The sequence below is a fragment of the Delphinus delphis genome, chromosome 4 (assembly GCF_949987515.2).
Source record: "Delphinus delphis chromosome 4, mDelDel1.2, whole genome shotgun sequence".
NCBI classification, from domain to species: Eukaryota; Metazoa; Chordata; class Mammalia; order Artiodactyla; family Delphinidae; genus Delphinus; species Delphinus delphis.
In genome coordinates, this window is record NC_082686.1 from 65,591,383 (window position 1) to 65,615,299 (window position 23,917).

The 23,917-nt window shown below is 48.7% G+C and overlaps 1 protein-coding gene across 1 annotated transcript; it reads left to right on the forward strand.

Annotated features, from left to right (window-relative positions):
- The first annotated feature begins 16,715 nt into the window (after positions 1-16,715).
- Positions 16,716-23,571, forward strand: NR1I2 (nuclear receptor subfamily 1 group I member 2). Its single transcript, XM_060009903.1, has 8 exons — positions 16,716-16,731; positions 17,957-18,144; positions 18,640-18,670; positions 19,019-19,262; positions 21,304-21,437; positions 21,639-21,764; positions 22,127-22,232; positions 23,427-23,571. Coding segments are annotated over exons 1-8 (975 nt in total). The 5' UTR covers positions 16,716-16,730.
- Positions 23,572-23,917: the final 346 nt, after the last annotated feature.

Consider the following 23,917-nt stretch of genomic DNA (forward strand, 5'->3'; position numbering starts at 1 on the left):
CTCTAGTATACTGTTGGTGAGATTTTAAATTGGTATAGCCACTATGGAAAACGATATGTAGGTTCCTTAAAAATCAAAAAGCAGCACTACCTCATGATCCAGCAAATCCACTGCTGGGTATATACTCAGAGAAAATGAAAACGCTAATTCAAAAATATACATGCACCCCAATATTCACAGCAGCATTATTTACAATAGCCAAGATATGGAAAAAACCTAAATGTCCATCAACAGATGAATGGATAAATAAGGTGTGATACACACATACACATACACACACACACACACACACACACACCCACCAGGATATTACTCAGCCAAAACAAAAGAACTGCATTCTACCATTTGCAAAAACATGGATGGACCTAGAGAATATCATGCTTAGTTAAATAGAGAAAGACAAATACTCAACATTATCACTTATAAGTTAAATCTAGAAAATAAAACAAATGAATGTACATATAACAAAACAGAAACAGGCTCACAGATACAGAGAAGAAACTAGTGGTTACCAGTGGAGAGAGGGAATGGGGGGAGGGGCGAGATGGGGTATGGGATTAAGAGACACAAATTACTATGTTACAAAATAAGTAAGTAACAAGAATATATTGTACATCCCAGGAAAATATAGCCATTATTCTGTAATAACTTTAAATGGAGTATAATCTATAAAAATACTGAATCACTATATTGTATACCTGAAACTAATGTAATATTGTAAATCAACTGTATCTCAGTAAAAAAAAAATCCTAATGTTACCATCCAGAAAAAAAAAAGAGACTAGGGGAAGGTATCACTACAATGAAGGAAAGAACGTCACTACAGATCTACAGATACACTACAGATACAGATACACTACAGATACAGGCATTAAAAGATTAATAAGGGAACATTTTGAGGACTTAGACAATAAATTTGATATTTTAGCTGGAATGGACAATGTCCTTGAAATATAGAATTTACCAAAACAGATACGAGAACAAATAGAAAATCTGAATAGCTCTATACCTATTAAGTAAAATGAATTCATTATCAAAAAACCTTCCACAAAGAAACCTCTAGGACCAAATGGTTTCAATGGTGAATTCATCAAATATTTAAAGATACCAATACCAATTTTACACAAATTCCTTCAGAAAATAAAGAGAAAACACTTAACTATCATGTTTTAAAAGGCCAATATAACCATGATACCAAAACCTGACAAAGAAAATAAATTTACAGATCTGTATTTCTCATTAATGTAGATGCAAAAGTCATTAACAAAATGTGACCAAATCAAATCCAGCACTACAAAAACAAACAAAAACCTGGACAATACATCAGGACCAAGTGGATTTATTCCAAAAATGCAAGGTTGGTTCAACATTCAAAAAATCAGTACAATTTACCATATTAATAGACAAAAAGGAGATCATTATGATCTCCATAACTGAAGAAAAAATTCAACAAAATTCCACTGATTCATGATCAGAAATTCTCAAAAAAACTAGGAATAGAAAAAAATTTCCTCAATCTGACAAAAGCATCTATCAAAAACCTAAAGCTAGCATCACAGGCGATGGTGAAATAGTGGATGCCCCCCACCTCAAAACTGGCAACAAGTCAAGGACATACACCCCACCACACTTCTATTCAATTGTGTAGTAACGGTTCTAAATGGTTCAATAAGGCAAGAAAAAAGCATAAAGATTGGAAAGGAACAAGTAAAACTGTCATTATTTGCAGAAAACATGTTTTTTTTAACATGGAAGAATCTAAGGAGTACTAAGGAGCAACTATTGGAGCTATTTAACAAAGTCACCAGACACAGGGCAATATACAGAGGAAGGAAAAATGTGTGTGTGTGTGTGTGTGTGTGTGTGTGTGTGTGTGTGTGTGTGTGTGTGTGTGTGTGTGTGTGTGTATTAGCAACAATTAGAAGATGAAAAATTTTGATTTATAATAACAGTATAAAAACCTAAATACTTAATAATAAATTTAACAAAAGATATGCAAGATCTCTGCACTGAAAATTACAAAACACTGTGAAAAAATAAGTGACTTAAATAAATAGAGAGATATACCACATTCACGTATTGGAGCACTCAACATTATGATGATGTTGATTCTCCCCAAACTGATCTATAGATTTAATGATAACAATCAAAATACCACAAGCATTTTAGTAACTCTGATAAGCTGATTTTGAATTTTATATGTAATGGACATAGGTCAATTTTAAGCAAAGTTGAATGGTCCACGCACCTGAATTCAAGACTTGCTATAAAGTTTCCATCAAAACACTGTGATATTGGCATAAGGATAGACAACTAGATAAATGTTACAGAATCGGGGGTCCAGGCTTAGGCCCAGGCATATATAGTTAAATGAGTTTTGACTAATGTGCCAGAGCTGTGTAACAGGGAAAGGATTGTCTTTTCAACAAATGATGCTGGAACTAGTGAATAAATGAAAGGGAGGAAAATGAATCTTAACACATGACACCAAACACAACTAATTTGAGATGGATCTCAGAATTAAGTTAAAAGCTTAAACTATAAACCTCTTAGAAGAAAACATAGGAGAATATCTTCATGATTTACCCGCACAGGAACCAAAAAGTACTAATCATAAGCTAAAAAACAAACTGATGGATGCCTACAGCTCCTTCTGGGGAGACGTCGTTCACCATTATGGCCAATGTGGATGCAAAGCCCAACACAAAAAGGTCTTGGGCTTGTGGACAAAAAAAAAATGTTGTCTGCCATTTTAGTAAACAAAGAATGCCACACAAGCCATCAGTCACTGCAGCTACCACCAACGGTGCACCCTGAGGGGCATTCAGGATGGAGAAAAATAGGCTATTGGCCCTAGATAGTTAAGATGCATGTCAGAGGAATAATCTCAATGAACCCAGACCCTTGCATCTTCCCATACACAGAAAGGCACTAAAATCATTAACTTGAAATGTCTGGATTTTTTTGTGATTTGCAGTAATCTCTTCATGTTCAACCACATTTTTTTTTTTTTTTTTCAGCAAAACCTCCTTTATATCCTGGCTCCTCCCTTACCTCTTTGGAAAGTTCCACAAAGCTATCTAAGAGGCTGTTTATACACTATAATCCTCAGTAATATCCTCGAATAAATCATAATTCTCAACTTTTAGGTTGTGCATTGTTTTTTTCAGTTGACAGACTTCTGGAATAGGCTTTTTTTTGTTTTAGTGATCATTTCTCTCAAAAGGAAAGCCTCACTACAAGCTCCCTGTATCATCTCCTGTACAGAAAAAGGAACTGAGACAAACACAAAGAAGTTAAGAAGTGAGTCATCCACGAGCACTGATGTCAGCAAAATGGCAGAATGGGCGGCTCCAAACTCCTGTCCCTCCACACAAACACTGACAAACAAGCAGCACCTGTCAGAACCAACTTTGCCAGAACTCTGGAGAAGAGTCAGAAGTTTACGTCAACCAAGCAAATGCTGAATTAAGAAAAAGGGCACTTAAAAACGGTAGGAAAGCTCTGTGGCAGTTTTACTTTTCTTGCTACTTCCCCTCCCTGGCTCAGCAGCAGTCTTGAAATCAGCAGCCTGTATTCCCAGTGTGGCCCCCTGGTCCCTGGTTCTGGAGGGAACAGAGCAGACCTTATTCACTAATTATTGTGTCTGTCTGTCCTAACCTGTCTGGAGGCCAAATGAAGGACTGTGTAAAGTGCTGTCTCTGTTTTGATTCACTTGTAACCCACACGGGGAAGGGTGTGTGTGCGTGACAAGCACTGCTCAAGAACTCTGTAAGGCAAACAAAAAATCCGCAGCTTCCTGGGGACAAAAGATTCAGGTGGAGACATACAACAGACTGCCTGAGGCCTGGGAGGAAAAGCCAGGGAGAGATTCTTTGGGAAATAAGGACCGTTCAAAAGTGTAAAAGACTTGAGAAGACCCTAAGCTTTTATAGTTGGCTGCTCTCCAAAGTTCAGCGCAAGCAGGAAGTGAGGACTGAGGGAGAGTTGCAAACGGCTAGGTGTTAAAAGGAGTGCCCTAGGACAAGCCACTCCACAAAGAGTAGGAAAGGTGGGGGGTTTGTTTTGTTTTGTTTAGCTCCTGGATTTCAAGGAAATCTCTGTCAAACACTAACTGAATATAAGCTAAGCCTTCAACAATTAAGAAAAGCAAACCCAGGGGGACAGGAAGAATCTGGATTCCAGAGTTAACACATTATAATATTTGAATGTCAAATTTTCAGCAACAACAAAAAATCACAGAGCATACAAAGAAGCGGTAAAGTATGATCCATTCAAAGGAAAAAAGAAAGAATTGACAAAACTGTCCATGAGGAAGCTCAGATATTGAACTTACTAGACAAAAACTTTTAAAAAACTGTTTTAAATATACTCAAAGAATAAAAGAAAACCAAGGACAAGGACTAAAGGAAACTAACTACAGCTGTTGAGAGAAGGTCATTGTCATTAATATTGCCAGAAAGAGGCACTGTTGTGTTATCAGATTCCAGATTTTCACATTCTTTCCTCAATTCCTTTATCCCTCTTATATATTATAGTGATTTATTTAAAAATAAATTTAAAAGTCCAAATCATATCTTAGTTTTTAGGTAATTCCATATATATTTAATACCCAAGTATTTCTTTACTGTCAAAATATAATTTATCTCTATCATGACTTTTGCCATCATTGTGTACGTAAGTTTTAAAAACTTAAAATTTAAGATTTTACTCATTTAAATATTAATTCATTTAATAATAAATTAAAAGTAAGCATGAGTTTCGTTCAATGCTATCGTGAGCTGCAAGGAAGATTCTTTTTTTTTTTTTTCCTTCGGTACGCGGGCCTCTCACTGTTATGGCCTCAGCCGCTCCGCGGCATGTGGGATCTTCCCGGACCGGGGCACGAACCCGTGTCCCCTGCATCGGCAGGTGGACTCTCAACCACTGCGCCACCAGGGAAGCCCCAGGAAGATTCTTTCAAGGTGGTTGTGAGCTGATTTTTCTTTCTCCTTTTCAATCAAAACAGAACTTTATTAAAGCAGTGTTAGGAAAGACCATCTTTAAAAGAAATATTGAACTGAACAGAGCATTCACCAAATGAATGTGGTACAGGTGATACAAAACAGCTGCCCTCACGGAGATTATAACCTAGTAGCAAAAATAGACACAGGTATCACATTCTGCAATATAATTCATGAATGAGGGGAAACCAGTGTTCCAAGACTCTGAGAGGAGAGATACTGGGGCTCAACTGATACTGAGCAGGACTTGTGGGGCTCCTGGCCACAAAAGCCTTTCTGTGTCCCCCATTTCTTAATTACAGGAAATAGGCTTCATTCAGCCTCCTTGACCTCCCCTGAGTTGCAACAGGCAGGTTCAAACAGATGCTAATTAGGGAAGGGAGGAGATGCAGAGACAAGGGAGGAGCAGTCAAGAGGAACAACAGTGCAGCCTTGGGGCAAGGTCCTGGTCCCCCCTCAGGGGATATACATAACAATATCTTTGAGCTGTTGTGCAGATACGCAAGCCCCACCAGGTGGGAGAAGTTAACAGTATGCTGCCCACAAGCACATTAGACCGTTTGGAACCAGAAGGATGATGATGCTGCCTCCCACTTACCTCACCACCAACCAATCAGAAGAATGTCCACGAGCTGACCACGCCCTCTTTGAACCATTACTATAAAACTCCTCACTACCCCCTCCAGGTGGGGACACAAGAGTTTTGAGGGCATTAGCCCACTGTGGCCCCCTTTGCCTGGCAAAGCAATAAGGCTATTCTTTTCTACTTCACCCCAAACTCTGTCTCTGAGATTTAATTCAGTGTCAGAGTACAGAGGCTGCATTCGGCTCCACAACCACAAGTATGACTGATGGTGCCTTGGAGCAATTATAGGGTCTGGAACAGCTGAAACTCAATTTTAGTAGCTCCCCCAGTTGCTGAAACCTGCCATTTCTAGGAAAGAAAGATTCTTGGCACTGCTCCCACTTATGAAAAATGGGACCACATTCAAAGAGAAGGTTCCTATTCCTTGTCTTCTTGGGTCTTTTCTATCTCCACCCAAGGACAAAAAGGAAGAGGGTGCCTCTAGGATTGCCTCACGTGGGTCAGAGCTGCACCTCCATGTGTCCTGCCCTGGCTGCCCCCTGTTCCAGGGGTCTCCTAGAGTACACCCCGGGGGAATCCTAAGAGATTTTGAGAAGGATACCTGTCTAGTTGATAAACATCTATTTTCCTCAGGCTCGACCTGAATTTATACCATTAGTGAAAAAGTTTTATTCGGGGATCTTACTGAGGACTATATCCTGGGAGATGGCCTCTCAGATGCTCCGAGAAACTACTCTGAAGAGGTAAGTGAGGAGCCAGGATATATAGGAGTTTGGGGGCTGGAAAAACAAAACAAAACAAACATGTGGTCGAACATCAAAAGATTACTGTGAATCACAAAGAACAGACATCTCAAGTTAATGATTTTAGTGCTTTTCTATGTATGGGAAGATGCAAGAGTCTAGACTCATTGAAATTATTCCTTAGATATGCATCTTAACTGTCAAGAGCCAGTGTCCAAGGCACAGGATGTTTGCTATCTTTCTCCATCCTGAATTCCCCTCAGGGGGCACTGCTACAGTGGCTCATGGCTTGATCCTTGTAGACCTGGGATGGTGAGCAACATTCCCTGTCCACACATTACTCCTTTAGTTGACTCTCTCTGTTCTTCTTTAAAATACAAATATTCCTCAGAGGGAGGTAAAACATTAAGTGGATTCACACTAAGGAAACTCCCTAGGTTTATCATATATGCTTTTCTGTTACCAGCAGCTTAAGAGCTCCACATTTCTGGTTGCTGCAAAAGAGTAGAATATAGGTCGGGGACTCAAAACTTCTCCTACTTTTCAGCTGTGCTTGAAGCTGACTCATCTGGGGACATCAGTGTGCTGTTCTTAATAACAAGAGTGTACTTTCTGGGTGTTTCTTAGCTTAGAGCTGTGCCTAAAGTTAAAACTGCCCTTATAGACTCAAGAGGCCTGGCAGTCCTGCAGCCTTTTTCCTGTCTTCTGACCACACAAGAGACCCAAAGGAAAAGGGATCCAGAAGATCCCTGCAGAAACCTGAGAACAGTTTCTTTGCCTCAGTGGTTTTATTACCTGTTCTTAGTTCCCTGTTCCTTACTGTAAATAATTTGCTATTTTTATAAGAGAGCTAAGACCAGGCCCTTGTGAGCCAGGAAGGACTGAGAGATGAAAACTATGTATTTTACCCATGACCCAAGGACTTCTGGCAAGCTGCCTTACCTGAGCTGGGATCTGCCTTTTTCTCCTGGACACAGAAATGCCTGTCTTTACAAAAGGGCCTACTTCTTTTTTTAAGACTTTGGTTTTTTTTAGAGCAGTTTTAGTTTCGGTTTTTTTTAGAGCAGTTTTAGTGTCACAGCAAAACTGAAAGAAAGGTACAGAGTCCACATATACTCTCTGACCCCCACTTGCACAGGCTCCCACCAAAATGGTGTAACAGGGAAGAGCCAAATCTGACTCCATGTTGGATCTGTTTCTTCTACTTTAACCTTTGCTCCCCATTGCTTTTGTTCACTAAAATGATACTGTCTATACACAATGGCCTGCCTCAGGGAACCCTACCCCTCTGCCTGAATGTTAAACCAAAGTGCCTTCCTTCAGGGAGGCATCCTGACCCTGTCCACCTGTGGATGGCTGCAAGAAAGAAGAAATTAACACATTCCCTCCCCGAGGCTGGCCATTCCAGGGGATATTTGCAAAACTTATGGCCTTTTTACTTTACTTCCTCATTTCCTCCCCTTCTCTATGCTATAAAAGAAACTGCATCCAGACCCCCGACAAGATGGTTACTTTGAGACATTAGTCTGCCATCTTCTCCGTCTGCTGGCTTTCTGAACGAAGTTGTACTCCTCACCTCAACACCTCGTCTCCGATTTATTGGCCTGCTGTGCAGCCAGCGGAGCGAGCTTGGACCCGGTAACAACTGGACATTTGTTACAATCAATGAACCTACATTGACACATCATAATCACCCAGAGTCCAGGGTTTATGTCAGAGTTCACTCTTGGTGGTGTACATTCTATGGGTTTGGATAAATGTATAATGACATGTACCTACCATTACAGTGTCCTACAAGATTATTTTCACTGCCCTAATTATCTCCTTAGCTCCCAGAAAGACCTACTTTGAATCGTGGAAATAAAGTCTCCCGGGATTAGTTCCTAACCATTTTCAGCCTTCCAACCCCATGTGGTTGTGGTCATGACCTTCTGGTCATAGCTTATCAGGGTACCAGAGGTGCCACGGGGCCCAGCATGCAGCCCCCAGGGCACACTAGAGAAGCTGCTTCCATTGGGACCAGGATCCAGTATTTCACTTATTCTAGGTTCTTCCTGTCCAAGGCCCAAGTCAACCTCCCAACCAGTGGGATGTATAATTCAGTGCTTCCCAGTCTTAGCAGAATCCCCCGTGGACAGTCAGAATCTTGACTGAAAGAAAAGAGCTCCATGCCCAGGGGTCCCAGTCACCACTGCTGCTGCAGATCTCTTGCAGTGGGCTGTGTGAGCTGCCCTATTCTCTGCGCTTGGCTGGGAGGAGCAAAGCAAGCAAGCACTTGAGAAATGTTGACCCCTAGGAAGTCCCAGACTCAAATCCTCCTTATCCCCTGGGAGGGGCAAACTGAGTAGAAGAGACAAACCAATTTAACTAAAGACCAACCAAACAAAAACCATACGTAGATATTCTTGCTCTTCTCATCAGGAGGGCTGGATTAAGACATGAATTCAAAACAAAAACAATTTAAATCAGGAAATAAGTGTAAGGAATCTGAAATTTTCACACGAAGATTGCCACAATAATTTTTTGGGAATCCCTAGTTCTCTCCCCCGCATCCCCCCCCCCCACCACCATCTAATCAACAGTTCTTCTCCCCTTCCTCTCCCCCTCCCTCTTCGAGGTCAGAACCCTCTTACTGTTGTCTGAAACATGTATCTAGCCCACTCCCTACATCTGCCATAAAGCATCCTTAAGAACAGAGCAAGTGGGAGAAACATATCCTGTGAAACTCACCACTTTGGGCTTCTGTCTCCTCTTTTCCCTCGAGAGCTAGAACAGCCATCAGCAGCTGCTGCTGGGAACCCAAAGGATTAGGCTGACGAATGAGGGGCTGCTGGCTGCTGGCAGGGCCTGGTGGAGGAAAGAACCCTGAGAACCTTTCCCCATGGTCCATGCTCCCTGCTCCTGGTCAGCCAGCGTCCTGAGGTCTGAGCCACAGATCACACTCTTGTGAGCTGTGCTCAGACCCCTCATCTCAGACTCTTTCCCTCTCCCTGCCGTGCTTGTCTCTCTCTTACACAAACATGCAGTTTCAAGTAAGTAACCCTATCCAGGAAGGTGGCTCAGACAAAGGAAAGAAGTGTCTGGAGATCTAAGTTCGAATTAACTTTGCCCCGGGGGCTAAAGTGCAGAGCCCCTCAGATACATGAAATTTGCTCAGAACTAATTAGACAAAGCAGATACTAGCAACATTCCTCCCCTTCTCCTGTGTTTTACAGTGAAGACATCCCAGAGAAAAAGTCAGGGGCACATAATGAGAGTAAATACGGTAATCTGGTCACTTGCAAGTTCAAGTACTGGACTTGGGACTTAGTAGTGCCAGATGGGGGGCACTTACAGCCTCCCTCTGACCTGGACTGAAATGTGGGTGACAGACAAGATTGGCTCAGATCCTGGGAAATAATAACTTATGACTACAGCACAGGGAAGAGGAAGCACTGCCCTGACAAGAGAGGCAGCCTCTCACCCAAGTGAAGTGTTTGTTCACTCCTGTGAAAAGCAAAAGATTAAGCTAATGCTCCAGTCTTTAACAAGGCAACTACTTCAGGGATATTGGTGTTTGATTGATCCTTTATTCCTGATTGTTCAAAGTGGACCTCAAAGGAGAAGTCACAGCAAAGAAGTTACCACCTAACAGGTATGGTTTTTCTTTCTCTTTTGCTGCTGCCCCCAGTTCCATGTGAAAGTGTGGGAACAACACAAATGTATCTTAAGTTTGAGGTCAACATCGCTGTGGGATGTGTATGTGTTGGCCTTGCTGCTCTCCACATTTCTAAGGTGGAAAAAATCATGAAAGGAATCACTTATACTGAGTCTCATTCATAATGCTTCCTGATCCTGCACTTGCCTCCTAGAGAAATAATCACAGTGGAAACCTCAACCGTAATGAACCGCCGTGAGTCATACATACACTCAGCCCACTCTCTGTTGCAGCTGGAGCCTCCTGACCCAGAAGGTCGGGGACTGTGGGAGCTAGACAGTGGGAGCATCCCAGCCCTGGTTCCGCTCAGCCTGCTGAATTAGCGTTGGCAGACCCTGGGACCACGGCTGAGACAAAGCAGCGTGACAGTCACAGGGCCTCAAGTCCTCAGTGAGGGGTCCCTCCTAGGCCTGCCACACACTGCACAGCCCTGGGGCTGCGCTGGCTTTGCCCCAGTGAGTTTTCTGTCTCCACTTGCCAGGAGAGGCACCTTGTCCCATAGAACCGAGCCTCTCCTACAGGTGTCAGCACCACCAAGCCCTCCTCCCCACCTCACAGCCCAGCCTGGCTGAGCCTATGGCCAGAGACTTTGCTTTAAGGCAAGTCCACATCTGGGGACGGTCAGGAGTCACCTCTGAGGCCACTGAACCTTGACTCAGTGAGTCACGTGTGGCAGGCACTATCCCCGCCATCCCACGGATGGCTGTGCGACTCTGCTGCTGGGAAGGCCGATGGTCACCACCAAGATGGCCAAGGTAAATGGATTATCTCCACTGGGATGGGTGTTTGGTCTCTATAGATATGGCCAGAGTCTAAAATATTCTAAGCAAGGCCCCAGAGGCTACAGCTTATTGAATTAGTTGGTTAATACAAAAGATTATTTTCCCATACAACAAAAGCACTTATTTAAAATACATTTTAGTTATATAATAAACTTAGTCTAAACAACGGGTTCGCAAACTACGGCTCAGAAGCCAAATGTGAGCCATTTGGGGTTCTTTTTTTTTATCATCTTTATTGGAGTATAACTGCTGTACGATGGTGTGTTAGTTTCTGCTGTTTAACACAGTGAATCAGCTATATGTACACATATATCCCCATATCCCCTCCCTCTTGCGTCTCCCTCCTACCCTCCCTATCCCACCCCACTCGGTGGTCAAAAAGCACCAAGTTGATCTCCCTGCGCTATGCAGCTGCTTCCCACTAGCTATCGATTTTACGTTTGGTAGTGTATATATGTCCATGCCACTCTCTCACTTTGTCACAGCTTACCCTTCCCCTCCCCATATCCTCAAGTCCATTCTCTAGTAGGTCTGTGTCTTTATTCCCATCTTACCCCTAGGTTCTTCATGACATTTTTTGTTTTTTTCTTAGATTCCATATATATGTGTTAGCATACGGTATTTGTCTTTCTCTTTCTGACTTACTTCACTCTGTATGACAGACTCTAGGTCCATCCACCTCACTACAAATAACTCAATTTCATTTCTTTTTATGGCTGAGTAATATTCCATTGTATATATGTGCCACATCTTCTTTATCCGTTCATCCGATTATGGACACTTAGGTTGCTTCCATCTCCGGGCTATTGTAAATAGAGCTGCAATGAACAGTTTGGTACATGACTCTTTTTGAATTATGGTTTTCTCAGGGTATATGCCCAGTAGTGGGATTGCTGGGTCATATGGTAGTTCTATTTGTACTTTTTTAAGGAACCTCCATACTGTTCTCCATAGTGGCTGTACCAATTCACATTCCCACCAGCAGTGCAAGAGGGTTCCCTTTTCTCCACACCCTCTCCAGCATTTATTGTTTCCTGATTTTTTGATGATGGCCATTCTGACTGGTGTGAGATGATATCTCATTGTAGTTTTGATTTGCATTTCTCTAATAATTAATGATGTTGAGCATTCTTTCATGTGTTTGTTGGCAGTCTGTATATCATCATATCTCTTTCTCTGAATAAACCCAGGAAAGCCTTTTAAGAACTCTGGTAATTAGATGGAGCCCACCTGGGTAACTCCGGGTAACTAATTCCCTGTCTCAAGGTCTGTAACCTCAATCACAGCTGCAAAGACCCTTTTGCCAATATAAGGAAATATATTCACATGTTCTGGGGATTAGGATATGGATGTCTTTGGGGGCCATTATTCTGTCTCCCACAAGGAGACAATCAAGCTATCATAGAGGAGTGTCAGGAAGTTAATTAATTAAAATATTAGGCTATTTTTCTGCATTTCATGATGTTTGCTACTTGTCCTTTTTAGTATTTGTTATTTATTGTGATTTCTCTTCTCATTCTTTCTCACAAATACATATTCTCTTTGTTACCTAATTATGTATTTTCAACCTTGTACTCTTTTTTTGTAAAGAAGACTCCTCCAATTGTATAAGCCTCAGACCCCACATAAGCCGACACATGGGCACCTCTACTCACCCACTGACTCAACTGGAAACTTGATGAAATCTCTCCCACCGCCAGCTGGGGAGAGAGTCTGCTGCTGGCCGGGGTGGGTGACCCGTGGGCTCACAGGCCAGCAGGGGAGCCAGGGAGTGCTAAGTGGAGCTGACTGGTGTCTCACAGTGACCCTCCTTCTGTCTGGGCCCTGGAGAGTCACTTTCCCAGTAAATGCAGCACATGGACAGGCCCTTAGGGCTGCCCAGAATGACATCTCTGCTAAATTTCAAAACCTAACAGGCAGCACCTTGGACCTCTCACTGGGCATCTTCTTTCTTGTACCTAAAGCCAACCAATTCCCATGTCAATACCTGATTTCTGGCCCGTTGGCCTGGATGTAGCCACAGCACCGTTCCGGTGGTCTCTAAATACCTGACTCCAAAGGTTACTAGTTGATGGCTTCCCATCCTCCTGTTTCCACCCCCAGGCAGTCTTCCCAGCACCTTCCTTCTACTCCTTCCCTTTCACACGTTCCTTCTGTAGTAGAGGAGCGTGCATGTCACACATTTTTCTGATGTTTTCTAGTCTGGAGTCGAGATCAGCCACCTATCCCGTATCATTCATGCTGAGGGTGCTGCATCTCACAGCCTAATCCCCTGAGCAACAGGAAATCCCGGGTCCTGAAGCAGGGTCTCATTCAGCCTAGTTTAGGAACCTGAAATTGCTGAGTCCGCTCGCAGCACCAGGCTCCCTTTGTGAGCCTCCTGTAACCTGTCCTCCTTCTCTGCAGCTCCCAGCTCACCCCTGGGTTCCATCTAGTTCCCATCCTCGAGGATGCCTCTGCAGTCCTTTCCTTGCTCCCTTTTCACCCATGAAAGTAGCACCCTGTGCTACTCTCCTTTCTCCCCTCCCTCCCCACTCCGTTCCTCTCTTCTGCTCTCCCCCCCCACCCCCCCCAGCCCCGCCCCCGGGATCCTTGTTCCCTCTACTGCAGAAACAATTCACATTTTCTTTAGAATTTGCCCCCTTATCCTCTGGTCTCGGTATGCACCACTCTCCTTCCTTTCTTTCTCCCCAAGTTGGAATCTTCTCCCTGAACAGCACGCTCTCCACCCACAGTGGTTCCCTCTGGGCCGACTTCTGAGGGACACGTGCCTCTACAGTTCCTCCTCCACTTCTCTCCCTGCCAGATCAGCCCGTGGATGGACACAGATCAGCTGGTAACATCCCCAGAAAGGCACACTCTCCTCTTCCTTTTCATGCTGAAGGCCATGTTGGCCTCTTCCAGCAGGTTCCATTTATTTATGAGGAGCCTTAGCACCAGAGAAGTTAGTGAGTAGAGAGAGTCAAAGGCCAGTGGCAGGGGCTAGGCCCTCTTGACAGTGAAAGCAGGACAGTACCTGCCATATCTCCAGCCCCAGGGAGCAAAATCCAAAGTCCTCTGACCTCCAGGTGACAGTAGGACAGCTGGGTCCTGTTTGGTCACAGTTAGTCATTCCCATGTGTACCCCCATGTATGTCATTCATGGAAGACCTCCCTTCTCCCTAATTTAATAGGAGACCTGGGACTTTAGCAAATGAAGTTACTGCATTTATTTACATCAGCCTGGTCAGGCCACTGCTGCATGCACCCAGGACTGAGCCTTCAACAATGTCAATGATTTCTTAGGCAGCACACACTGTGGAACCATCCTGAATGTGCAGCCACCCCAAAGCTCTCCAAAGGTCCTTTGCCAAAGCTGTTTTTTTTTTAAAGGGCTTAGTAAAAGGCCCTGGCTGGTGAGAAACAAAAGAAAAAGCTCCAACATAAACAATGAGGAAAATACAAAGGCTAAGAACCACTGAATCTGCAGAAAACAGGCCGCATCAGCCCCAGAAAAACTGCAGGTCCTTTTAGTGGTATGGCCATCTGCTCACATGAGCCTCTGCTTAGAAAGTGAAGGATGTGGAACACAGATGGAGCCTCCCTGGAACTGCTCAAGAGAGCCAGTGGACTGACACATGCTCCTCTGTGACAGGGAGGACCCGCAGCTCTCCAGAGGGTGCAGGGCCAGATGCCTCTGGATGTGGCTGGAGTGACAGCAAAGTTCCTTGGTCCCTTCTGCTGTAACCAGCATTGAGATGGCAAGAATTGAGGACCTTAGGGAATCACTTTCTGCCCAAGAACAGAGAGCTACCCCAAAGGACTCACATGACATGGAGGGCTCTGTGTGAAATGAACTGCCTAGGAACAAGTCCGCACAGAAACGAAGGAGGTTTAATAAATGGTTTACCCACTCAGAAACGCATCTTGTGAAGGATGCAGCACAATGTTGAATTAAGAACACCGGTCTTGGGACTTCCCTGGTGGTGCAGTGGTTAAGAATCCACCCGCCAATGCAGGGGACATGGGTTCGAGCCCTGGTCTGGGAAGATCCCACATGCGGCGGAGCAACTAAGCCCGTGCGCCACAACTACTGAGCCTGCGCTCTAGAGCCCGCAAGCCACAACTGCTGACCCTCGCGCCACAACTACTGAAGCCCGCGCACCTAGAGCCCGTGCTCCACAAGAGAAGCCACCGCAATGAGAAGCCTGCGTACTGCAATGAAAAGTAGCCCCTGCTCGCCGCAACTAGAGAAAGCCTGCACAGCAACAAAGACCCAATGCAGCCAAATAATAAATAAATATTAATTAAAAAAAAAAAGAACACAGGTTTTGGAGTCCGACTGACATGGGTTCAAATTCTGGCTCCACCTCCTAGTAGCTAAGCCATGTCAACTAATCACTCGCCCACAGAGGGGGTGAGGATGTGTGCACTCAGGGCAGCAAGCCCCAGTCACATACAAACACTGTTTATTAATTTATTCATTCATTTATTGATGGCTCTTCCTTGCTGAGAATTTACCCCATCTTTGGTATTCAGACTAAATACTGGATTTTACAATTAATTATTTTTGCAAAGGCCTCCCTGAAGAAGTATTTTACTTTCATGAAATTTAAGAGGCGATCATTTCCACCCTCTGCTGGCTAGATTTCACACATTCCCAAGCAGTGAGGAACAGGTGCAAACCTCAGAGTAAATACAGCTGGAATGAATTGAAACTGCACCGCTAACTGGTCTTATTAAATTCACATGAAAGAGAGATGTGGCTGGCACATACCAGTCACCTAGTCACTGTCATTTTCCTGCCCACAGGGCATCGTTCTGTAAGAAGGGCTGATATAAGAGTGGAATAGGATCAAGACTGGGGGTGTTGGCTGGCACCCCATCGACCCCAGTCCAGATCGACATCTAGCAAAGCTCCAGGCCGTCTGTTTCCATGATCTCTTCCCAAGTAACAAACCTCCCCCAAACTTACTAATTAAACCAACCACCATTGTATTTTCTGTCATGCTCCTGTGTGTTGACGGGGCTCTGCTGGGAGTTCTGCGCACACAGCATGTGTAGACACTTAGCTGGACTGAGACACGGGTTAGGCCATAAGACGGTTAAGATCTCTAAAAAGCATCTACCCCCTTGTCTCCCTCCTGGCACAGCTGTGCGGGGACGTGTGGGTGCAGTGCGCGCTCACCCCACTATTACGGGCCTCTGAACCTCTCTGTTCCCCTAGGTCCATTAGGAGAATCTGCTTTTCCAAGGGGAAGGCTTTGTCCAGTGAGGTAGAAAGCTTTCCATAGTCTACCCGGTCCTCTGGCTGCCCCTGACCCCCCAGTCCAGAATGGGGACTGGGGAAGGCAGGGAGCTTCTATACTCCTGGGGACAGGTTTCCTCCAGCTCCCTCTTCCAAGAAGGAGAAATCCTGGAAGAGGCCGCCTCCACAGAAACCTGGAGGCGCCTGGGAGTGAGGGGGAAGAGGGCAGGGTGCGGGAAAGACCGAGGCTCGGCCTGGCGCTGAAACATCCCAGAAAGCGGCTCTGGTGCAGGCCCTGTTGGAAGCAGTGCCCACCTCCCGCATGAATGTTGCAGGACAGTCTCCTCCCCCGCTCCCCTCCTCCAGCCGGCTCCGGGGCCCAGCACCCACCGACAGACGCCTGAAGAGCGTCCGCCTGTACCCCTCCTGTGGCCCCGACGCAACTCAGAGGCAAAGGCAGGGCCCACAGAGGGTGTGACTAGTGTCCGTGTCGGGAGGGGACTGGGAGCCAGTGCCCCACGCGGCCTACCTCTTGCTCTTTGTCCTCTAGCAGCACAGCCATGAAACGCAACGCCCAGCTCTGGTGCCCTGTCCAGAAGGCACCTACGAGATCACCCGGAAGACTCGGCGGCAGTGCCGGGCCTGCCGTCTGTCGCCTGCGCAAGTTCCTGGAGAGCGGCTGCAGGAAAGACAGCACAGGCCGCGCAGGCGGGCGTGTGCACGTGAGCCCGAGCAGGCTCAGGCCGCAGGATGTGTGCGGGCGCGTGCGCAGCCGCGGGATGTGTGCAAGCGCGTGCGCAGACGGGCGGGCGTCGGCCTGAGGCCAGCTGCCTCCCAGGGGTGGAGGGGTGGAGCGCGTCTGCGCTCTCTGCTCTGGGAGGCCAGGTTCTCTCTGGCCAGGTTCGTGCCCGCCTCACCCCTCTGTTGCGCTTGTGTGATTCATTTTGTTCCCTTCATAGTTGTTTAAGGCAAATTGGGGGCGGTGAATTGGAGACGGGAAGCTGGAGACGCGTGGTGTGCTATGACCCCCCGCCTTCCACCAGCTGCCCAGACCCGGCGTCCTCCGAGGAAATGTGTGCCGCCAGTGACAGGGGGGTTCTCATTTCCCCTGTCCAGCTTTGGTATAACTGTGCTCCCAGGGACTCTGAGATTAAAGCGCATGGGGAAAAGGCTGGAAGCTTCCAGAGCGTATTTCTCTCCATCAGTCACAGAGGGACCTGAGACCCTGGGCAGCCTTTCAGGGGCCAAGTTCCTTGGGCATTTGGGCAGAGATCCTTTCCTGCAGACCAGCAGTCCCTGCCATCCCCTCCCTGCCAGGATCCCCACAGCTTTGCTCTGCACACACAAGTGGGCCCCAGAAATCCATGGAAGACCCTAAGGCTACCGGCTACATAGGAAGTGGCTGGAGTCGATATTTCTTGCTAAGCAGTAGTCCCAGCTCTCTGGGGTCTTGGAGTCTCAGAGATCTTGGGGGCCTCTGAGGAGTCTTGTTGGTACCTGTTCCACCAGAAAAGAATAATCGGGTGCATTTATTGAACAACTATTATGTACCAGGAGCTGTACTAGGCATTTCCTGTGCAGTGTCTGATCCTAGCAGCAGTGTGAGGTGAGCACTGTCACTCCAGATTACCAAGAAGGAAACTGAAGGCAAGAGAGGTTAGGGAGCCTGTCAAGGTCACCACTAGAAAGTGGCAAAACCGTCACTCAAGTCGGTGCCTTAAGATCCAGAAGCCTGAGCAATTCCCATCGCTCCACGAAGTTGTCTTGAACCCGTCCTTCCCCAGGTGTTTCTTCAGAGGAGCCCAGAGTCCTTGAGAGTATGGAAAAAGGCAGGTTTCTTGTCACGAGCATGTCCCCATCCGCTGCTGCTGCCCGAGCCCCTGCAGGCACTTGAGGCTGCTTCTGGCTATCCCTGCAGTGATCATGCCTGACGTGGCTGTGGAGCAGAAGCGGGCCTTGATCAGGAGGAAGAGGAGAGAACAGATTGGGACTCAGCCCCCTGGAGCCAAGGCTCTGACTGAAGATCAGCGGATGATGATCAGGGAGTTGATAACCGCTCAGGTGAAAACCTCTGATGGCATCTTCACGCGTTTCAAGAATTTCCGGGTATGAGGCTTTAGCGACGGCTCAGCTCCTGCGCTAGCTCCTCAGAACCCCAACCTCATTCCCAGCGGTTCTCAAAGAGTGGCCCCTGGACTTGCAGCAGCAGCAGCATCTGGGAACTTGTAAGAAAGGCAAAATCTCAGATCGTCCCCTATGTCCTGAATCAGAAACTTTGAGGTTGGGGCCCAGCAGTCTGTGCCTTGACAAGACCCCTCAGGTGATTCTGACTCATGCTCAGGTCAGGAACTCTGCTCTGTCCTTCCACAGCAGGTAGAAATTGAGTCTGAGCCATAAATGGACTGATGGACAGCTGAGTTGCCCCAGGGTTGCTGGCGTTCAGGGCTTTATGAGGACAGGGGCAGGACCTGCAGGGGGCATGACATTTGTGAACTGGTTTTACTGAATCAATAAACTCCAGTGATCTCAGCAGTGGTAGCTGTGTCTGATCCCAGTGCCCTCTGCCACCTGTGCTCACAGGTATCTCGGTGACCCGTCCAGCTCAGAGAACTGGTAGCCAGTGGTCTCCAAAGTCTGTTTCTTTCCATATTTAGCTCCCAGATCCTTTTCTCTGAGTTTCCTGAGTGCAAGGTCAGGGATGCTTGGGACACACCCCTGACCAGGCAGGGATGTGAGGGACCATGAATTAATAGATCCACCTGATAGGAGAAGACCAAAAAGAAGGAACAAGTGCTGTGTGTGGAGGTGGGGTGTACACTCCTGCCACCGTGCAGCCACTCAGGGTGCAGCTGTGGCTGTGTCTGCCTGTCCGGGGCCTGTGTCAGAACCTGTTTGGGGGAATATATGCTGTCTCTCCTCTCTTCTCTACCCCTCCCGGCTCATGTCCCAGCTGCCAGAGGTGCTTAGCCGTGTCCACAAGATTCGGAGTCTCTGCAGACTCAGTCAAATGAAGAAGCTGCCAAGTGGTGCAAGATCAGGGAAGATCTACGTTCAGTGAAGGCCTCCCTGCAGCTGCGGGGGGAAGACGGCAGCATCTGGAACTACAAGCCCGCAGCCGACAATAGTGGGAAAGAGATCTCTTCCCTGTTGCCCCACGTGGCTGACACGTCAACCTCCGTGTTCAAAGGCATCATCAACTTTGCCAAAGTCACTCTCCATTTCAGGTAGGACCCAGGGGCCGGGTGGATGGTGTGGAAAGGAGCAGGAAATGGCCAACAGGTTCAAATGGTCTGGGGTAGATTTCTCTGAATTTGGGGGACGTTGGTGCCAAAAGACCCTCCTTTACCTCTGCCCCCAGGCCACCTGGTCCTGCTGGGGAACGGAGCCCTCGCTGTCTGTATGGCTCATTAGCTTTGTGACTGTGGCCTGCCCTTTGACCTGTGTTTCAGCCTCTTCATCTGCTAGACAGGGGCTAATAATGCCTACCTTGCAGGGCCGTTGTGTGTAATAAGAGAATATCTGGAAGAGCATTCATCACATACACGGTGGACGTTCAGAAAGTAATCCCCCTCCCCGTTTCCCCGCAAAGGGGCAGGAATCACAAGTTGACAGTTCCAGAGCAAAAGAAGAGTTGGAAGGAAAAGGAAGGAAGTCCAGAGGGAGAAGAAGGAAAGGGCCAGGAACAGACGCGGGGTCACTGGCAGTCTGCTGCCCAGAGAAGGCTGAGAGGGAGGACAAGGGGCCGGGATGCCCCAGAGCTAGGCGTGAAGGCAGCAGCCACTGGGCAACTGGGGTGAATGAGAGACCCTGGACCCTTCTGGTGTGGTGGTAACCACAGCCACACAATATGGAGCCTGTCAGGGCTGGAGATGGCACTGGACGTGTCTTCCCTGGGGTCAGCCACTGGCTTTGCCAGGCCTGGGCAGGTGGAGCTGAATCACACATGAGGAGCCCTGATTTCATCCGCAGGCAGAGGGCAGGTTCTCTTCCAGGAGCCCACAGGTTGCCCTGTGGGTGACACGTAGGACTTATTTACTGGGGTGACGGTGGCCACAGGCTGGAGTGGGGTTCAGATTGCGGCAGAGTAGGTCAAGGGAGCAGGGAGAAAGGCCCCCTTCCACGCATAGACCTGGCAGATCCCCACCAACATCTCATGACCCAGACCCTACCACCAGGGTGGGAGGCCACTCATTTCTCATGACAACCAGTTTGGGGTACAGCCACCCCAGGAGGCAGGAGTTGCTCTCACCTTCATTCCACAGATAGAAAACCAAGGTTAAGGCACGTGCGCGGGATCGCAGCTAATCAGAGGGGCCAGCTTTGGAAGCAGAGTACAGCCTCCAGAGCCGGTCCCCTGCCCGGTCCTGGGCTGGGAGCTGGGCGGGGCGGGGGGTGAGGGCAGCGGCGGGGACACACGGAGGGAAAGATCAAGTTCACGGCATTCGTGGCTCAATGCCGTGGATCTAAAAGAAGGGACTGAACTCCTGAGGAGAACAAAGCCAGGCAAAGGTCCTCCTGAAGAGCTCCCTCCTGGGTTTTCAGTTGGAATGCCTCCATCAGTGGGGAGATGGGGGCCCCTCTCAGGTTGGGAGGGGTGTCAGTCTAACCGTGAATACTAGAGGCATCCACTGTGGCTGGGCCTGTGCTCAGTGCTACGGGTGGAGCTCAGGGCATCCAGGCTGCCTGGAGAGAAACAGAAGAAACAGCAAATCCCAAACAGACGGCAGGAAGCAAATAGCCCCGCTGCATGGAACTCATGCTGGAGGACTGGCACTTGCAAAAGGACTGCAGTCTGGAAAGACCTCTAGGAGGCACAAGGACAGCTTGGCCCAAAGGACTAGCAGAGTCTACTTAAGTGAAGCTATAGGGGTACTCATTCCAAGTGGGGAAACCGAGGCAGAAAGCAGGAGGCCAGGGACCAGGAGCCAAGGCATCGGCTGTGGGGGTCAGTGGCTGTGCAGGGAGCTGGAGGTGATGGGGCTAGGCTGTAAGGGCCTGGACACCAAGCTACATCAGCAGTGGACAGTCCCTGAAGGTAGCAGGAGACCAGAGGAAGACGGCAGGGAGGAGGAATCTGCTTGCTGGCTTGGGACAGGGAGAGATTGGAGGCAGTTTGAAGGCACCTGCAATAATCCGCAGGGGGAGGAGCCCATCCTCCCTCGCCTCTTCACCACCCTCCCGCCCTGATTCTGGATTATGGGAGGGGGTGCTGGCCTGCGGCAGTTTCCTAGGAAGCGGCATCTCTTCCTTATCCTTTGCTGCCAGGGACCTGCTCATCGAGGACCAGATCTCCCTGCTGAAGGCGGACGCCTTTGAGCTGTGCCAGCTGAGATTCAACACGATGTTCAACGCAGAAACCAGGACCTGGGAGTGTGGTCAGCTGTCCTACTGCCTGGAAACCCTGCAGGTGCCCGAGAGATGCCTGTCTGCCCAGGCAGAGGGTGGGAAACAGCCGTGGAGGGAGGAGAGGAGCCACGCCAGGTTACACGGGTCCTGGGATTGCAGGGCATAAGATTGGGCAATGGGAAAAAAGACCTTGGTGAGGGAAGTCTGGGTCTTGGGTCAGCTTCCTGAGAAGTTTACCCCTCCAGCCTGCACCCACCCTACAGGTGGCTTCCAGCAGCTTCTGCTGGAGCCCGTATTGAAATTCCACTACATGCGGAAGAAACTGCAGCTGCATAAGGAGGAGTATGTGCTGATGCAGGCCATCTCCCTCTTCTCTCCAGGTGATAACCCCACCTGTCGTCCTACCTGGCTTCCCCATGCCCCTCCCCCACCTCTCCAGGCTTGCTCACACCCCGTCAGCTTCAGCCGAGGGAGGCAAAAGCCCCTCCTTTGCCTTCCCTAGGAAAGGTTCCAACTGATGGCCTCGCGCTCCACTCACTACTCAGCCAGGATGGGGACACTGGCTGTTTTCTCCTAGGGTCAGAGGGGTGATGCAAAGCCCTCTTAGCGCCCCCCTCACTTCCTTGCCTGGGAATTCCTGGCTCTGGAAGGTGGTTGGCAGTTTGTCCCCTCTGGAATGGACCAAGCTTGTCTCGGCCCCCATGGCCTTGCGGGGACCGTACCACCTTCTCCTCCCCACCAGACCGCCCGGGTGTGGGGCAGTGCCGCTTGCTGGACCAGCTGCAGGAGTGGTTCGCCATTACCCTGAAGGCCTACATCAAGTGCAACTGGCCCCGGCCCGCCCACCGGCGAGCAGCAAGCAGAGAGGGTGTGAGGGGGTGTGAGCCCTGCCCCCAGGCCCCCGACTGTTCTGGATCTCTCTGGGGGCACAGACCACAGCTGCTCCTGGGGCAGCCTCTAATTACCAGGGCTTTGGGACCCTGCTTTGTGACCTCCACTGAGGCCTCCTGCCCAGTCGACCTAGAACAACTACTGTTTATCGAGAAGAGCCAGCCCTGGTGCCAAGCAGTTTTACATGCACATCACCTTTCATCTTGAAAACAGCCCCATGCAGTGGGCGCCATCATATCCTGTAAGGGACTGGGGGCTCCGGGAGACTGACCCGGGTCCCGCCCCAGGCAGGTGGGGTCTGGAGATGGATCCTTGCGGGCCAAGTCTACAGCCCACACCCTTGAGCACTAACTACCTAACCATCTCCCAGGACAAACAACAGATAACGGGGTAGGAGACTCCTTAGTCCTGGTCACAACCCGAAGGAGGAAGGCTGCTCAGGGCTTGACCAGATAGAGGCTACCCCCCGTTCACTGGGCCTCAGCAGCCCTGTGACCTGGTACCATGGTTCCGGGCTGGACGGGGGAAGGCCAGCACTGGGTGTGCTAGTGCGAACATAGAACCTCAAGTCCTTACTTGGCCTCCGCTGCAGCTGGCTTTTGAGCTTGGCCTCCTGAGATGCTGGGGGTGGCCGTGTCTTGCTTTGCTCAGTCCTCCCCTGTACGGAGCCAGGAGGCATCATGGGGAAACTGAGGCACGAGGTGTGTCTCAGACACCAGATCCCAGGCTAGATCCGGGGAGGGACTGCTGCCTGCGGCCCGTGCCTCCACAACTACTCCACCCCATCCTGACCCCCATCCATTAGCCACGGCAGTGATGTCCCCCCGGAATCACCTATTCACGTGGTGCCTGCAATGCCTGGTTTTCCCACAGATGTCCCTGTGTACAGGGACTCAAGCCCAGAGGAGGAGGTGCGAGTGGGAAGGGTGGGTGCATACCTGCAGGGCCTAGGCTGTTCTGTCCCCTCATCTGCAGGCTGAAAGGGAAGCTTAAAGAATTCAGCCAAGCCTTGTCTCTTGGCTGACCTGTGAGATGAGATGAAAAACTGAGATGAAAACCCTCAAATGTGTTCAATTTCAGAGGGGCCCCAGTGCTGGTGGGTGGGGGCAGGGCGGGCCACACCCCCAACCCTTCCCCTGACTGGCCGGCAGGTTCCTGTTCCTGAAGATCATGGCTCTGCTCACCGAGCTCCGGAGCAACAACGTCCAGCACACCCAGCGGCTGCTGCGCATCCAGGACATTCACTCCTTCGCTACCCCACTCACGCAGAAGTTGTTCAGCATCACAAATGGCTGAGCGGCCGCCCCACGGCAGTCAGAGCCAGAGCCCTGGGAGCCAGAGCCACCACTCCTGGGGCCACACAGACAGACACTGACAATGCCGGGCAGGTCCTGCCTCTCCAGGGAACTCACAAAGACAGCCGTGAGGGTGGCAGGCTAGCCTTCCTCAGCCCCCAGCTCAGCCTGGGGAGAGCCAAGCCCTAGAGCCTTACATGAAGAGTATGCTGGCCCCTTGGTCAGGCCTATCGAGAGGCAAGGGCACCCTCCCCTTAGAAAAGGCCCTGGGTCTGGAGATCTAGTATCTTGGTGGGAGAGGGGATAGGGGATACGGTGCCTGGGGCTGGGGCATCTGAGGGTCTATG